At 32.2% G+C, this 18,241-nt stretch overlaps 1 protein-coding gene and 5 non-coding genes across 7 annotated transcripts; all 6 read right to left on the bottom strand.

The window, feature by feature from the left end:
- Positions 1-2,113: 2,113 nt before the first annotated feature.
- LOC148767451 (small nucleolar RNA snoR77) lies at positions 2,114-2,242 on the bottom strand. Its single transcript, XR_016034150.1, has one exon. It is a non-coding gene; the product is annotated as a small nucleolar RNA snoR77 (small nucleolar RNA).
- Positions 2,243-2,581: 339 nt separating this feature from the next.
- LOC148767450 (small nucleolar RNA SNORD25) lies at positions 2,582-2,664 on the bottom strand. Its single transcript, XR_016034152.1, has one exon. It is a non-coding gene; the product is annotated as a small nucleolar RNA SNORD25 (small nucleolar RNA).
- A 263-nt stretch (positions 2,665-2,927) lies between these two features.
- LOC148767449 (small nucleolar RNA snoR77) lies at positions 2,928-3,054 on the bottom strand. The gene has a single exon (XR_016034139.1). It is a non-coding gene; the product is annotated as a small nucleolar RNA snoR77 (small nucleolar RNA).
- A 67-nt stretch (positions 3,055-3,121) lies between these two features.
- LOC148767448 (small nucleolar RNA Z43) lies at positions 3,122-3,207 on the bottom strand. Its single transcript, XR_016034160.1, has one exon. It is a non-coding gene; the product is annotated as a small nucleolar RNA Z43 (small nucleolar RNA).
- A 43-nt stretch (positions 3,208-3,250) lies between these two features.
- Positions 3,251-3,334, bottom strand: LOC148767447 (small nucleolar RNA snR60/Z15/Z230/Z193/J17). The gene has a single exon (XR_016034162.1). It is a non-coding gene; the product is annotated as a small nucleolar RNA snR60/Z15/Z230/Z193/J17 (small nucleolar RNA).
- An 8,694-nt stretch (positions 3,335-12,028) lies between these two features.
- LOC105966460 (protein CONTINUOUS VASCULAR RING 1) lies at positions 12,029-18,241 on the bottom strand. Of its 2 annotated transcripts, XM_088823828.1 has the most exons (8): positions 17,937-18,241; positions 17,268-17,655; positions 16,428-16,480; positions 14,775-14,884; positions 14,307-14,474; positions 14,122-14,219; positions 13,228-13,354; positions 12,029-12,395 (listed from the first exon to the last, which is right to left on the bottom strand). In XM_088823828.1, the coding sequence occupies exons 2-8, from the start codon at positions 17,454-17,456 to the stop codon at positions 12,322-12,324; spliced, it is 819 nt and encodes a 272-aa protein (XP_088679954.1). In that variant the 5' UTR covers positions 17,457-17,655; positions 17,937-18,241; the 3' UTR covers positions 12,029-12,321. The 2 variants fall into 2 exon arrangements, with proteins under 2 accessions (XP_088679954.1, XP_088679955.1); XM_088823829.1 differs by lacking the exons at positions 17,268-17,655; positions 17,937-18,241 and adding an exon at positions 16,880-16,978.

The raw sequence follows: 18,241 nt of genomic DNA, 5'->3' as shown, positions 1-18,241 counted from the left end.
CAAAAAAAGAAAATTAATTTAAAAAAAAAAATGGGATCGAAAGTAGTAGGAAATAGATAGTGGAAGAGCAATTTTTGGATCATTAGTTCGAGGTTGGGCCCCAATAAAACTCGTCGGGCCCCACAAAGTGATATCTAACAATCCATCTGTATTTGTATCTTTATCAAAGCTTCGATTTGGTTGTGCAGATACCAACGATTTTGATAATGGAGTAACCTCTTTCTTGGACAACTCGACTTCACCTGAAATGATCTACGTGCAACATCGGAATTAGCATTTTCAGAAGAAAAAAAACAAACCAATTGAAAAATACCTAGGTAGACGGAAGAAGAAAAATACCTAGGTAGACGGAATTATAACTTCGATTTCATGCATATACATACAGAAAGAAGAAAAATAGAAGGGGAAATACCAATTGAAAATTCCGAGGTAGACGGAAGGAAGTGTGTCTGAGTTTCCCTCGTTTCGGAAAATTGAAAACTCGAAACGACTTTGTGCTGCTTCTGATCGGCCACGTTTTTCTTATTTCAAAAAAAAAAAAAAAAAAAAAAAAACAAACAAAAGAGAAGAGTTTTTTAGGGTTTTTATGTGAGGTGTTGATAGACAGAACATTTTTTTAGTAAAAGTAGGACAATTTATGTAATATTAAACAATTTAGCACTAACTCCATCTTTTCACTTTCAAACTTTTATTTTACAGGAATATCGTATTATTAATCATTAAAACACGAGTTTTTTAGATTTTGAAAATAACTCAGATTACTGTTTACCGCATACGCTTGTTTTTCTGGATTTGTGAAACATTTCTAACTCGAGTTTTTATCACCATTTTTTTGTGTTTTTTGTGTTTTTTAAAATTTGAAGACAAACATTGGAATTGCTCTAAGGGCGGCAAACTAAAACGGGTCTCTAAATTTTATTTTAAAGACCCACTTAGAGCCAGACTCAAGTCTCTCAAAAAAAAAGTTTCTGTAAATTCATTACATGTATTCATTTATAAATTATTTCTTATTATAACTAAATTATAGGGATAATTACAATTTTGATCCTTCAAGTTTACTAATTTTTCACTTTTGTTTCTTCATTTATAGCCGTCAACAAAATACACTCTAATAATTGTCACATTATACATTGAGTCCCTCCGTTTGTTTGATCCTAATCTTTTTTTGGTGCCGTTCAGAAACATTGGATTGCCGAATAATACTACTATATTAATATCTATCACCATAATATTAAAATTTCAGACTCCTAACAAAGTTTTTATCTAAAAGTTTTGGATCAAAATACAATTTAAAAATTTAATAATAATCCGTTATTTGTTCCTCTCAAATTTTTCAACCATTGATTTTTTTCTTAGTTCCCATGGTTGAGCGACGTTGACTCTCTTTTTTATTTTGACTTTTTTATGACACTATTTTTTACGTCAGTTATCGATTTGATTTTTTTAATATATTTTTTCTACTACTCAACAATTTAAATAATATAAAACAACATGAACTTTATACAAAGTCAACATCAAAAAAATATGTTTTACAAATAATAAAAAAAAAAAATTAACAGGTAAAAATTGGATCATTTGTAAAATTCTATTAATTATCCCCTAAATTATAGATTAGTTTTGTACATTTAACCTCTAATAGATAACCTTCATTTGCATTATCTAAACTTTTATCTTAAAAAAGAGTGTTAGGGATTGGCAGAAAATAGGAAAATATATTTTTTTGTTTTCATACTTTAAAAACTAAAATAAATATTACAACCACAAAAACAATAAATTTAATTTTGTTAGCTTTTAATTAACAAATTGAGAATAATAAGGTGTTTGGCTAAGGTTAGAAGATATTAAAAAGAGCTTATAAGCTCTTCCAAAAGAGTTTAGAAATTTTTAAAAAATAATATTATTTTTTCTTAAAATAATATCTTGCTTTTGAAAAGTACATTTACCCCACCTTTTCATTTATAATCTTATAAAATCTTATAATGTTAAGATCATTTAGCAATTCCTATTAATAAATACTCAAGACTGCATATAGCAAAAGATCGTTTAACAATTCCTTTTTCAAAACAAAAGCTCAAATTGAAAATACAAAGTCCCAAGTTAGAAATGTTAAGATGATGTACTTAGGCTTACTAGACCAACTTCATTAACAAAATCAGCAAGTCTGAAGAGCGCAAGTAAATTCATATACGAGCAGATTAACACCTTCCCTTCCCAACTTTTTTTTTACAGAAGAGGGTTGCCTGAATTTCCACTCAAATTTAACACACATAATCTTATTAATTATATTTTTGTCATTCAAATCATTCAATTTTTGCGAGCAACAACATAAATCCTTGAATTTGTGCTAGCAACACAAATCATTCAATGGTCCTATTCAAAATCTGCTAAATAAGTAAGCCAACTTCCAAATGAACAAACAATCAATATACTAATCAAGACCCTGCCTTGTTAAAAATAGGTCCAGTTGGGACAATTGCATCAAAATTTTCAATACAAACAAATATTTTCAAAAAAGGTATAGCTTAATTCTTCGGAAATTAATTTATAAGAAATTGTAAAATGATATTATTAATATAAAGAAAACAACTCAGTCCCTTAGATGTTCAAATAATTACGATCATATCCGCAATCATTACAGGTCTGCTAGAACTCATCATCGTTGTTCATTAAATCCAAATTATTGAATTAAAAAGAAAACAATAATTAAACTGATATGTAGCTGCCCTTGTATAATCCCCAACACAAAAAAAAAAATTGATTGGAGTGTAAAAAACAAGAGGCAACACAAAATACTATAGCTTCTAGGGAACGAGTCGAAAGGAAACTAAATTTTATCCTATCAACCAGATAGCGAAGCCCCAATTAACAATTCTTTTTTTCAAAAACAAACATTTAAAATGAAATTACAAAGGCAAAACAAATATTATCATGTACTTATGCTTACTAGACCAGCTTCATGAAAAAGAATCAGCAAGTCTGAAGAGCAAAAGTAAATTGATTTATGAGCAGATAAACACCTCCCTTCCCAGTTTTTTTGTTAGAAGAGGGTTGCCTGAATTTCCACTCAAATATAAATATATTTACAAAGTATTAATCTAAAAACAAATATTTGTTGGAAAAGGGACTCAGTTTATGGGTGGTGATATAACAGAGTTGTCAGCAATTTATATTATGACGAACGAGACCAAAATTGCATCGTCATTGTCCCAATTTTTCGTTATCCAAAATCCCAAGAAAAAAAAAAGAGGATGAGATTCATCAGATAGGGGCGAAAGAATTTTCTAATCATAAAAACATTCATGTGAACTATGCTTTCAATCATCACTTGAATCCCAATTTTCTTTAGTTAGTATAGTAAAAATATAGAAAACACAAAACAACCAATTTGAAATTTTGAGTAGGAATAAAAGCGCCTCAGAAGGAAGGCAGTAACACAAGTGTAATCACTGGATTATCATACACATCCATAGATCGTTAATCATCATTGGCACTTTATTTTTTCAGAAAATCGAAAATCTTAAATAATTTTGTACTGAAAATAAATAAATCAAAAAAAGAATATCATCAGCCTCATAGAGAAGATTAGATTGATCCACATACTGGAGTTCAGACATATGCTTGTCTAAAAATAATTTTGAATCATCGGCTAATTTGAAGAAAAAAAAAACAGAAACATAAAATCGATGTTGACTCAGTTGGTAAGGATTTATCGGCAAGGCATAGAGAAAATTCTAAGCCAATACGACGAACGAGACCTATAATTAACTTCTCATCATAGTCATCATATCTAAATCTAAACAATGAATATGAATTGCGATTTATCAAAAACAAAAAAAAAAAACAGATCTTTAGTGTAAATAAAACGGAGGATCTGTTTGGTGCATAACCTGAGTGTAGAGAGGCGGTGAGTGAAGAATAGGGTTTTGGTTTATGAATTGATATGAAGAAGAGGCGCTGCGGGGTTGTACTTATAGTTATAGATATGGAGAGAGAGAGAGAGAGAGAGAATTAGGGTTTGGGGTTTTACCGTCTTTCAAGTGGGCTGCGTCTTTCATATGTTATTTTAGAGCCCTCACATTTGGACCCATTTTTTATTCCACCATCAAACAATTCTTGTTTCTATTTGGACGTTAAAAGATTTGACATGGACAAAAATTCGATATTTTTATCCTATTTAAATATGATTTAACTACTATATGAACAAATATATTCACAATAACAAAAACAATTATGATTTCATTAGTAAATTCTTCTTTCAATATAACTTTTCTTTCAACATTTTTAGATTTAATTTCACACCTAATTGCTTGATATTGGGCAATTTCAATTGATCACATGTATTCAATTTCATTCCATGTTGCAAATTAATTGGTGGAAATAAATCATCAAAAAACATGTCATCATTTTCCAAAATTAAATGTAGGGGAAATATGCAATCCCCCCCTAAAATGGAAAATATTATGTAAAAAACCCACTTGACTTTTTAGACTTTTTCCCACACCCATATCCCAATCTTAATTAGTGAGACCCCCTTATTAAGATAGGATAAGACATAATTACCCTTAACAACAGTTTTTTTCCCCTTCTTCTTTGCCGTTCTCTCTCACGTGAAACTCTCTCTGTTCTCTCGTAATCTCTATTTCCTCTCTTTTTTTTTTTTTTCGTATTCTTCTTTGCAGATCTGCCGCTGCCGCTTGCATTTGAGATTTACACCAGCGTCGCCGCCCTCCTCCCTCCTTTTCACATTAATCAGGTCAGAATCTATACCCTTCTGTCTGTTTATCCACTCACCCAACCACCGAGATCACAGCCGCCGTCTAGGGTTGTGGCGTCAAGACTTGCTACGGTGTCAAACCTCCATAAAAACTCATGTTGTCGCCTCCTACACATCACACCACCTTCCTTTCGTTATTTTCGATTTTTTTCTTTTTTTTCTCTCCAGATCTGAAGCAGCAACATCAACGTGACTACAGTCTGGTTCGATTGTGACTATTCGATTTTTTTTTTGCTACAGTCTGGTTCGAATGCCGTCAAGACTTGCTACGGTGTCAAACCTCCCAAAAAACTCATGTTGTCGCCTCCTACACATCACACCACCTTCCTTTCGTTATTTTCGATTTTTTTCTTTTTTTTTTCTCTCCAGATCTGACGCAGCAACATCAACGTGACTACAGTCTGGTTCGAATGTGACTATTCAATTTTTTTTTTGCTACAGTCTGGTTCGAATGCCGTCAAGACTTGCTACGGTGTCAAACCTCCCAAAAAACTCATGTTGTCGCCTCATACATATCACACCACCTTCCTTTCGTTATTTTTAATTTTTTTCTTTTTTTTTCTCTCCAGATCTGAAGCAGCAACATCAACGTGACTACAGTCTGGTTCGAATGTGACTATTCGATTTTTTTTGCTACTTTCTGTTTTCGTGTTCTTGGAAGTTTCTCAGCAACTCATGATTACTTTTGGCATTTAAGGTTTTTTCATTGTGACTGTGTGTGTTTAAATATTAGAGAGAGAGAGGGAGCCTATCATCATACTTGAGTTAGTGGAGTCGATATATATGTATATAATGATTTTTTATCAATTTTTTTATTTATGTATTTTTCAATTTCTCCTTCTTTTTTCTTTTTTTCCAAATCTGAAAATACAGTTCAAATATGTACAGTAGCAGCAACATGACTATAGTCATATTTATGTATTTTTCGAATATGACTACTGTTGAATATCATTGTAGTCATATTCGAATATGTTCTATATTCTCGTTTCAAGTTGACTTGTAATAACAAGATTCAAATTGTGATTTTTTGTGATCTTTTTGTGTGGATGTTGATTGCATTGTTTCCCTAAACAATAGGGAATTTTAGTTGTTTTATATAATTTGATAAACATCACTTTACCTCACTATATAATTGGAATTTTGAAGTTAAAAATTTTAAAAAATGCAATATAAAGAAAGAATATGACTACAGTTGATATAGTCACATATAGTCATATTAGACTATAGTCTTATTCAACTATAGTTATATTCGGCGTAGTACACTTGTCGGGGAAAAAAAATCAATTTTTCGTTAAAAAAAATTAAGAAAATATGCCTATAATCTTATTCAACTATAGTCATATTCGGCGTAGTAAACTTGTCAGGAAAAAAAATCAGTTTTTCGTTTAAAAGAATTTAAGAAAATATTAAAAAAATATGAAAAAAAAATAATTAAAAAAAAAACTTCATCTTGCACGTGGGTTTTGATTTTGTATGTGAAGAAGCAATTTTTCTTTTCTTTTTTAATTTGTTGGCTGATTTTATGGAGTATATTAAGGTGATTTTTATTTTTTTAATTAGTTGGCTAATTTCAAGGGATTTGAATATTGAGTTGGAAAAAAATTACTATTATTTTGGCATTATTTAAGGAAAGGGACGTGTATTACTGGGATGGATTATTTTTTGGTAGGAGATTTTCTAATTTCAGAAGGGTAGTATTGGAATTAATATTTATAGGGGTTTATCACAAAGAAAGATTTAAGGGTTGGACATATCACCATTTATTACTCATCCAAGGGGTTTATTGCTAAAGACCCCTTAAATGTAATTAATATAATTAATTATTTTATCATTATATTTATATCCTACCATTTGTAAAATTCTCTAAATATATCAATTTTCTTGAAAACTCTAAATAGATTTATTTTTTATTTAAATTTAATAGTAATTAATTTAATTTGAATTTAGTTAAATTAAATTTAAATTTTTGTATGATTGGTGGTGTTACGGAAACGTTGTATTTTAATTCATAAATTTGCGTTTATATTAAAAAAAATGCAGAATAAATAATTTGATATTAATATATTATACGTTTTACATGATCATGACCCGAGAATATGTTTTTCTTTTTCACTAATGTAATATTATATATTAACATTATCTATATAAAAGAAAGATACATGTTCGAATTTACTGTATTGCAAAAAATTGGCACTATTTTTTTTTTCCTGCCATGTGTACAGTAATATATTTCCAATTATTTACCGGTCATATTGAAAATTATACTACATGAATTTCATGTTATTGTTTTAACTTTTCTTTTTTCTTCACTGAATCCTGTAACAATAAATTTTAGGGAAAATGAGGGATAACCCCCTCATTAGGTAAAATAATATAGTACGGGCCCAATTTATAATTGGCCCTTTGTAGACAAACTTATTTAATATTTTCTGAATTGTGTGACCCCCCTAAGCTTATGTTAATGCCCATTATGCCCTTTTTTGTCCATATTTTTCTCCAGCTTTCTCTCTCTTCTCTTTATTTCTCTCATATCCGTCATTTTATATTCTCCATTAATTTATCTCTCGTCCTTATTTTTCTCAATTTTTGACGTGTTCATATCCGTCATTTTATATTCTCCATTAATTTATCTCTCGTCCTTATTTTTCTCAATTTTTGACGTGTTCTTTTATTCTTCTTATTTTTCCCTCTCCTCTCTCCTATCTTCTCTATCTTCTCTCCCTTCTCTCTCTTCTCTCTCCTCCCCAATTTCCTCTTTTCCCGTATCTTTTTCTTTTCTTCTCTCTCTCTATCTCTCTCTCTCTCTCTCCTCCCCAATTTCCTCTTTCCCCGTATCTTTTTCTTTTCTTCTCTCTCTCTCTCTCTCTCTCTCTCTCTCTCTTTCTCTCTCTCTCTCTCTCTCTTTCTCTCTCTCTCTCTCTCTCTCTTCTTTCTCTTCCCTCAATTCCTCTCTCATCGTCTGTTTCTGTTTTGATTTTTTTTCTTTTCATCTATTTCTTCTCACTACTGTACATTTCTTATATATCTCATTTTTTGGTCGTTGAAATCAATTTATTTTCTACTCTATGAAATTCATGTTTTCATGAAGATGAGATTTTTATCGTGAGTATTTAATTTTATAACACTATAGTATCTTAAATTGAAAAATAATATGGTGAATTAATGAAAAAAAAATTATAGTTAACTACCAATTTTTTATGGTTGACATTTGAACAATTATCGTTGACATCTAATTTTTGTAGTTGACTCTGGCAACAATATAGTTAACTACCATTTTTTTATAGTTGACATCGTAAAAATTATAGTTGACTATCTACTTTTTATAGTTGACTTTGGGAAAAATATAGTAAACTACCCGATTTTATAGTTGACTTTGGGAAAAATATAGTAAACTACCCGATTTTATAGTTGACTCTGAGTGTAGATGACTACAAAGTTTACTACAAGTTACTATTATAGTTCACTATAATCTTTGAAGGTTATTGCAAATATTCATCCATAGTTGTCTGTAAAATTGAAGTTGACTAAAAACTTCGTAGTTCACTATAATCTTCGTAGTTCACTTCAACCCTTGCTCAAAGTTTTGTCGGGGACCTCAATGGTCTCCAGAGCCGCTGAAAAAAAACAAAAAAATGGGAATATGTCGTATTATCACATAAAATAGAGAAATCTAATTATATATTGTAGGAAAAACGAATTTCATAGAAGCCTACCTTTATTCGATTTTTTTGATTTCACTATGTTTTTGTGTCTGCTTCTCCTCGATTCACACGATTGTGAATTTTTTTTCAACAAATGTAGAAAACTAGGGTTCCATCGAAGGTCGTAGACCATGGGCAGATTTTAGCGAATTATTGGGGTGATATACTGCATATTACCCTGATTTAGGGGGGAGAGATTTTTTTTCCTATAAATATTAGATATAAATCCCGTAGTTCAGATAGATGGCGGGGGGGCTGATATCTAATACAAAATGTGAGGGTAGTATTGGTATGACACTAATTGAGGGGGTTTGACTTATTAAAAATAATGAGGGGTGGTTAGTTCTAATATTTTTTATAACAAGGGGGTTATATCTCATTAACCCTAAATTTTATGATTGATTTATTTTTTTTAATTATATACTAATTAGAATACAAACTCTCTCATGATTATACTAATAAATTGAATAACATAAGTTAAGTTTAATCAATGATAAAAAAAAAAAAAAAAATTGATTTTATATATTTCAAAATATAACAATGCTATTCTAAATCTTTGGTATTAAATTCGTTTACATCTTATCTCTTTTGCAATTTTTATAAGTTGTATTGTTGTTTGAGTAATGTGCATCACTAACTGAACGTCGTTAGTGATAAACTTGCAGGTTATTTGAATATATATTGTGTTACTTCTCTCATACCGTGTTTGTTGTTAAGTTAGTTATTTTGCAGAAGATTCACATAGTGTAGTAGATTGTATTCCATGAAATAGAGTTATACCATATGTTTTAAATGATTTCACTTAATCTCCATATCGTGTTTTGCATGTTTCGCGTTTTCTTCTTTGTAATATTTAATTGAATTTTATGTCACAACTATGAATTGAGAAATAAAGTATGTTTTTTTTACTTAATTTTGTTTTGCTTGAATTTGTATTATTATAAATAGATAGTTGTTTATATATTATTACTATTCTCATTTTGAAGTTGACATCCGTGCATCGCAAATACCCAATACTATCAATTATTTTATTTTATAAATTGTATGATTAAGATTGACCCAATCCTAATTGCCCTAATAGGCCCATTAAGTACAAGCCTAATCCGCAACAAGGAATTCAAAGAATTCAAAGATAAGCCCAATGAGGCTCCCACAAGCCCCATCACCTGTCCCCCTTTCCCCACATGGGATGAGCGGCTGACCGATGAGACTAACTTTGCGGCTGAAGGGACAAGGATGGAAAAGCCTGCAATGATAGAGTTCGAAAAAACACCCATTGGAGACTTGAGAACGACACGAGCTTGTCTGCAAGCTCTCCCTCTATGAGCGAGTTCTCCTCTCACACAGCTGAGACATCTCACGGCTCAAGATCGAAGCTCGCCATTGACAGACCAGAAAACCCGAGGGTTGCATCACTCTCGCGTAAGGGCATGGCAGAAAGTGAGAAAGGACCCCACCACCTCACCTAAATGACAGGTATAAATAACAGCCTTGAGGTACAAGCAAAAGAGGATTTGCATTGCTACAACATTCTCATATAACCTTTTCAATACACTATTCCTCTCTTCCGACTAATTTTATCGTTCGAGTGCTAAAGTTGGGAGACTCCTCCCGGTACTCTTTTTTCGCATGTACTCTAGGCTTGGCTTGGTCTTTCTTTCTGGGCTTCTAGTACCTAGGCTTGGCTTCATGTTTGGCCCGAAAAAAAAATTAATTTTAATTTTGGCCCCAAAATAGTATTTTCTGTTACTTGCTAACGGGCATGTGACGGCAGGAATCAAAAGTGTTCAAATCTGAAAGTTGAAGGTGAACTTCGTTCACTTTGGAACAAGGGGGACCAAAAGCGGAATCGGGCCAAACACGAGGGACCAAAAGTGTAGTTCTCCTATCAAAATCCTAAAACAAAACTTAAATCATATTACTATTTCATAAAACAAAAACAAAATTAAAATAAGTATTATATAATCTATATTATTTATAGGTGTATTTTTCGGAAGAAAATCTGGAATTTTTCGGAAATTAAATCGGATTGGAAATCGGAAATTCCATATTTTTTCTATACAATTCCAATTCCAATTACAATCCAAAAAATCGGAAAAATCGAAAATCCAAATTTCGGAAGTTGGAATGAAAAATATTGTTCCAAAATCGGAACTTTTCGGATCGTAACCGACGGAAATTGGAATTTCCGTTCCAACTTGCACCCCTAGTCACAATAGAAACAATTGACTTACGGACAATAGAGACTTGTAACTTGAATTTACTCACATAAAATCTTATATAGAGAAATTTCCACCTCTCCACGTACCCCCGACCAAAGAATTTGGGCATAAAATATGTACTTTTTATTATGTAGTATGTACAATAATCTTCATAATATTCTAGAGAATGCTTAGTTAATTAAACTACCCGTCTTTCTATATGGATTACTATCGAAAAGAAAATGGTGGCGTGTGATAAAATTTTAATGGTGAAGATTTTTGTAAAATTCTTCTAAAATCTAAGCTTTGATTGGTTCAAGGAAAATGATGATTAAAAAGGTGAAATTATTAGGTAAATTGATTTTCATATTTGGTTGAAGGTAAAGTGCTAGGTAATGTAATTAAGAGGAAAATGTATAAAAAAATTACACTTCAACTAGAAAAATGCATTTTCGTAAAAAAAATGAGGAAAATACCATGTAATTATCTTATTATCTCTTCTCTTTCTCTCTTTTTTCTTCTTTTCTCTCCTCTCTCTCTCTCGAAGCCTGGCTTTTCTCTCTCCTCTCTATCTATTCTCTCTCCTCTATCTATTGTCTCTCACGAAGTCTTGAAGCCTGGCTTCTCTCTCCTCTCTATCTCTTCTCTTTGTCTCTCCATCTTTTCCCTTCCTCTCTCCTATTCCTCTTCTCTTTCACACACATCATAAGAATAAATTATTAAATTACATTCATATTTACAAAATAAAATTCTTTTTTTTCAACATAACAGTTTTTTCTTTTTTTTTCATAAGAATAAATTATTAAATTACATTCATATTTACAAAATAAAATTCTTTTTTTTCAACATAACAGTTTTTTCTTTTTTTTTTTTTATACTTTTTACGTCTTTGATAGAAAATAAAATTACTACATTTAATACTTCATTGTTATTATTTTCACCTTTTTTTCCTAGAAACCAAACAAAAGTAAAGAAAATAATTTTCCAAAAAGCCATTTTCATCACCATTTTACTTAGAACCAAACACAACTTGGGATTTCAAAAGTCCCTTGTTTTCTTTTCCTTTACATTTTCATTTTCCTTATTTTGAAATCCATGAACCAATCAGAGCCTAAAACTGCCATGTTATATTGTGAACATTCTCTATCAGCAAGCATGGTATTTTACTATTTTTCATCTTGGGGAAAAAAGGAAAAGAAAGAAAAAGGTCCGACAAGTTTCTTATTTACAAGAAGCTGCATAAATTCCATAAGTAAATCGTGAGCATATTCTACCCAAAACAGTTAAAAATAAATAAATAAATAAAGAAGAAGAAAAAAAAACATTAAAAGGACACGAGCCAAACACACTAATTGAAACTCAACTACCTTTTTTTCTCGTAAAATCCAACTTCCTACCCCGTAAAACTGCAGTTATTGTTGCACATTTGATTGTAATATAACACTTCAAGGTATTAAAAAAAATATTGATTTCAAATATTCATTTCAAATATTCATTTCAAGTTAGAAGCTACTAGTACTACTACTCTTATAAAACTACGGGACGATGCCAACGAGTATATCTGGAATGCAGAACGGTGATAGAAATGATGATTTGGCGACATCTACTTTCGAGCATCTCAGCTTTTCTATCAGGTCTAATTCTACTACACTTGAGTAGTTCTTGGATCCAATGTAGATAGGATTTGGGGCATTGACATTCCACCAGACACAACAATTTCTGCATACATCATCAATCAACGTTTAAAACATTGGAACATAAGATTAGACCATATCAGCAAATAAGGTCTTTCATGCTATAATTAAATATATTGCTCGTCTCCCATACATACGCAAATAAGGTCTTTCATGCCTAACTACGAGGCCTCATCCATGTCACACCTAGTACCAGTGCCAAATTGTTACATCTAACCCAAGGGGTAAAAGGACAAACCAAAAGATATTTATCATGCAATCTTTTCTAAAACATAAAACTATAAATGGTATAAAATTAACTAAAACACGGGGGAAAATATTATGTGTGTGACATACAGAAGGTAACCGGTGGAAATAATAACTAACAAGTACAACGGATTTCAACTTCTGAGGAAAATGAAATGGTTCAATGTATACATGTTAGGTAGTAACTGAACATGTATTGGATGGGTTTCCTGTCTCATTTTCTGTGTTATAACCTAGTTCATGAATATATGGATATGGATAAGCCAGGTAGAAAAAAAGGTTTCCATCCATCCCATTGCTCATGGACCATGTACTCACCAGCTCCCTCAACTAGGTGGAGGATGGTTCACAGCATGTACAAGGACAGTGGTTGAAGGAAGGCCTTTTGGTTAGTGGTATCGAGAGAGAGAAAAAATAAGTATGAACTAGATTGTTAATATGTGTGGAATGGGCCAAAAACGTGAGTTCTAGCCAAACCCGTATTGACAATAAAATTCGTACTTTTTCCTCTCTTGATACCAAATGCTTTTATTCTGCCAGAAGTCAAATAAACCCAAAAAAAGACTAATGAAATCCATTAGAACACCAAAGAAGTGGCAAAGCCATCTTACCGATTCCTTCTCGCACAGACAAATTTGGTCTAATAACGTCTTTAGCATTGACGAGGAATACATCACCAATGTAAAGATGATTTGTAGGGACGTACACACAGCATAGATCTTCCTCTCCTGAATAACTCTGGAATGAGAAAAGAAAAAAAAAATGAAAAACAGAAGATATATAAACAGATAGTTCAGCCTTTTTATTATAAGTTCACAAATGAAATGTTAGACGCTCATCCTTATATCATCTTAACGAATTACAAAATTTTAATCCTCTTTTACACGCCGATATGCTAGTGAGAGTCACTTCCAGATATAGCACGGAAGTTGCAGCTCTAACTCTGAACAGTTGGAATTGAAGCAATAAACAAATAAATTTAATTAGTCGAAAATTGTTCAAAAGCAGTGCATTCACCAAAACTATTCTCACTCTTTGCAGTCTTTCATTGCAAACTGTAATATGGAAACCGAGCAAGAGATACACATCAAATCAGACAAGATCATCTGCCAATACTAACAAGGAGTACAAGATAACTATTCATTGCCAGATATGCAGTGTTTCTGGAAAGTGAGCAAGAGATACATACACATCAAACAATCAAGATAATCTGCTATATGAATTCTACTGCAGTACAACTCTAAAAGATAACTATTTCAGGCACACATGTATTGATGTTCAAGTCTGGAAAACCTTCCAGCAGTTATTTGCAGCATCGTTCTCTCTCCAAGTCAATTTTTGAAGTATAACGCATTTCAAAATCATGCAACATTAAACTACAGATTTATAGACAAGAACGATGAAGTCCACAAAAGAACAAAAATCCATAACAGACAAATATGAGCAAATGTAAAGACAATCAAAGGTGAAAAATGATCAACTAAAAACATCAAGAGAAGGCAGACCTGGAGGGCCACGGATGAAGTGATGAACCCAAATGCATATTCACCGATACGTGGGTGCCTTATAATAGCAACTTCCTTGAAAGCTTGTGAATTCTGGTCTGCAATAGTAATGGGAATATAACTGATTATCCATCCCTAACAAAAAATCTCTTAAAGAGAAAACTACTAGTGGAAAGAAAGCATACCTGGAGATATGGCAGCACTAATTTGCTTAGAGGCATTATAAATATGACGAACAAACGGCATACGCTTAATAAACCACTCCCCAAGGCCCAGAACAGAAGCCCCCAACCACGATGACATAAACACTCCAACCAAGAATATAAAAGTAATGGAGGTCACAAATCCTAAACCTATTTCAAGAAACTAAGCAGCATTAGAGCAAAAGTATGTACCACAATTTAATATATAATATCAAATTCAACAGTCAAAGATGCTTCTAAGAAAATTACCATTACAAGATAATTGGAAAAAGTAACAGAAACTCACTACATTTCCAAAATAAGTTAATCTAATGATTTTTTTTTGAAAGATAAGTTACTGGTTTCGACATGGATAGTGATTATGTAATGAGTACATGATGCTATAAGACAGACATGCAACTAATCATGCACGGTTATTTTAGGTCAGCGAGTGCAGAACGACATGCTTACCAAATATATTAATTCCGAGATGAGAATAAATGGGGGAGAAGAATCCATCCACAAAATGAATGAACCACCATGTAATATAGAAAGTAATAGCTATCGGCAAGAGAATGACGCTGCAAAAAGGCAGAGTTAGAAACAACTATATTAAGCAGGGGGGAAAGAAAAACAATAAGTTCAGGCTCAAAGGTGGCTTAAACATGAAGTTACAAGCTTCAAATTAAACATCCACATATTTCATAGAGTTTGCAGTGATATAAACAGAAAGCAAGAATTTTCTCATTGATGTGCAACATCTCAAATGATAGAATAACACGTTACTTATTGAACTACGAAATCGCTTACAACCTCATTTCATCCATTAGAATTTCGACAAACTTTCACATTACTTGTATTTTAAATGTGTATTCTCAATCATACTCCCATTCTAAGATTCAAATAATCATACAAGAGTCATATGTTTTCTTTCTCAATCAATGACAAAAATACATAAACAAGTACACACATACACACTCCCACATGTATACATATATGATTTCAATATCCTCAATATATTAAAGGTTTAGTTTTGCTAATAGTTTGCAATTGAATATCGGTTAATATTTTCACTTGTCCGTTTAATTGATCATTCTATCTGGAAGTTAAAGAAAATGGAAAAAAGAGAAACTATTAACAATGATGAATAAGCAAAATCAAGGAGCGTAACAACACCTTCAGTTCAAATTGAGTGTGTAGCTAAAGAAATCAGCCAAGAGATCCTAGTCAACTAGGTAAATATTATCGGTGTGCAGTTAGTTATAGTATTCTTTTGGCAAAACTGTTTTATTAAGGCCAAATTGGCAAGTGCAGAAGGTTTTCACTCAAATGAAAGGAGATTGTAGGAGGTCCTAATGAAGGAGGACAACCTTAAGGTTCTACTTATTTCGCTATTTTGTAGAAGTGGAGTGATAACCGCTCAAGGAATATGATAAAAGGCTCTCTACGGCATCTTACATCAAGCTCAAGAGGGTCCCGACTATAATAATCACACGCATCTTTACCAATAAGCATAAATGGAGAGCATCAAATGCCTGACAACAACTCTATTCCTTGCAGGATTTTATGTTATAGTTAGAGAACGAAATTAAGAAACAGACCACTCAAACCTTTTTCCCAAAACAATTATAAGGTTTTCCTTAAACCTGCCTATTTTTTGCAATGTACCATAATCCTTCGACTACTAAAAGAAAATAAGGAATGCGTAGATTGGACTAGATAATATATTTTTTTTTGCCTGTAATCAATCTCATATTGCCTTTTTTGGATTTGGTTTTTCTTGGGATTTGCATTATCCACATCAGTTTCACCCTGATCATTCGCTGAGCATGACAACGAAAGTAACTCAAAACATAAGAATCAAACTGTTGGACAACTCCATTCATTTGCCCCCATCCCTGCTTTCTACTAATAAATAAAAGAGAATTATGAATTGGGAGTTCAAAGTTCTCTTATACGAGTACCTAACCCTTTTTCTTTCTACTAAACACTCATCAAAAGGTTAGATGTGAAATAGTAGTACACATATAATAGTCAAATTAAAATTTAAAAAAAGAATCTTCTAAACGCATGTTTTTACATCTTATGCTAGGATTTTAAACAGCATAAAGATGTTTTACTCACCAGCCAGTCATGAACTTCTTCGAAGCCCAGCTCCTAACAACTTTGTAGAATGTCTGCAGGTTACCAAGATGAACAAATATATCAGAAATCTGACAGAGACGAACACAATCGTTCAAAAAGCAGTACAAAGTCGGGTCCTATATTAATTATGGAACACTTTGTTCACATTAATTAGATGATGCGCACCCAGTATAAGCAAACTTTATAAATATATATATACTTAACATCCAGGCATCCTTACTGTGTGTAATCAGCTCAGGAGGCACAAAAAATTGCAGGAAAAACATTAGAATGTGCACTAATTGAAGTCAGGAGATTAAGTATCGAGGAAAGAAACAAAAAGAACGACAATCTATAATACTCCTTTCTCATTTCAAAATAAGCATTCGATGTGATAAACATCGTATTAGAATGAGTTCCTATTACAGACGATAAACAGAATCACCATTTACCATTCGACAATTTAGAGGTGTCGTGCCCATTTTCTTGTACATTAAATAGTTCATCACATAACACAAACATATCAGTGCCCTGCCTCTAATGTAAAGCAATCTTCATATTACAATAAACTAATAAAGCCCTTTGAAAAGAAAAATTAGTGTTGACTGAGCAAGGCAGCCTTTAATAAAGCCCTCTCGTGCAAGGCAATCTTCCTATTAAGTGTATTAAATTTACCTATGAAATTAGGCTAAACAAAATTAATACCTATTTCCAGAAAAAGCTGATCTAAATTTGATAGAAGAAAAAAAAGTAGTGTAATAACTTGCATTTCTAAAACCCTAATAGGAAACATTCTGAAGACGATGATAAGCATACATCAAACAATAAAATGGTTATTACCTCCCGACCCGAATGATTGTGGTGAGCGGAGGAACCAGAGGCGGAGGGTTTTGAGGAGGAGGAGGAGGAGGCGGCGGCGGAGGCGGCATCGCGGCGGTGATCAACAGAATCGGCAACGGGTATAAGTAGTTCGCGATCTCTTTCTCTGGTGATGTTCCCCATTACGATGAGAGATTTATCATCTCCCATCACACACACAGTGTACACACACTGACTCAGTGAATGAATGAATATACCTTTGTTCAAGTAGCAACCAGTCTTAACTGATTCAGAGTGTTCACCCTTCACACGTCTCTCTCTCTCTCTCTCCCTGGCTCTACAATTTCATTTCAGCACTAAAAATGTTACAATTTCAATTCAATTCAATAAAGTGCTTTTACTTTCTTTTCTTAGGTGGTGTTTGCAAATGCTTTTTGAAAGTGATTATGCGGTTTTTTTTTCTTATAATCTGTTTTTAGGTGTTTGCAAAATCAACTTTTGGTTTTGCTTGTCTTAAAATAATCTGCTTTAAGCTATTTTTTTAAAAGTACCCCTAACCCTGTTTTTTCAATTTTAGTTCATTCTCCGAAATATTTGCAAACACCCCAAACTTTTAGAAATAAGCACTTAAAACTAACTTAAATCACAATCACTAACTTCTGCTTTTAAATAATCATTTGCAAACCCCGCCTTAATAATAAAACAATATTAGTAATTAATTACTAATAATAAATGAGGACGATTATGAAGAGCAATTTGTTTTCGTTAATATCAATACAACTAGTGACGTAAAATTCAACGTGATAGCCATAGGATGGAGTATTATTAGTAGTATTAGTTGGGTATTTTGGTATATTGGGCCATTGATAAGGTTGTCTTCTGTGAGCTGTCGCCAACCCAAACATACCACCTCTTACCAATTCGCAAACATCCAAACTAAACACATTTTGTGGGGTAATTTTTTTTTTTTTTTTTACTCTTTCATGTACCTTTTC

This window comes from Erythranthe guttata, chromosome 10 (assembly GCF_056151865.1).
Source record: "Erythranthe guttata isolate IM_541 chromosome 10, IM_541, whole genome shotgun sequence".
NCBI lineage: Eukaryota > Viridiplantae > Streptophyta > Magnoliopsida > Lamiales > Phrymaceae > Erythranthe > Erythranthe guttata.
The sequence above is the reverse complement of the archived record's forward strand: the minus strand, read 5'-3'. Positions and strand labels throughout refer to the sequence as shown.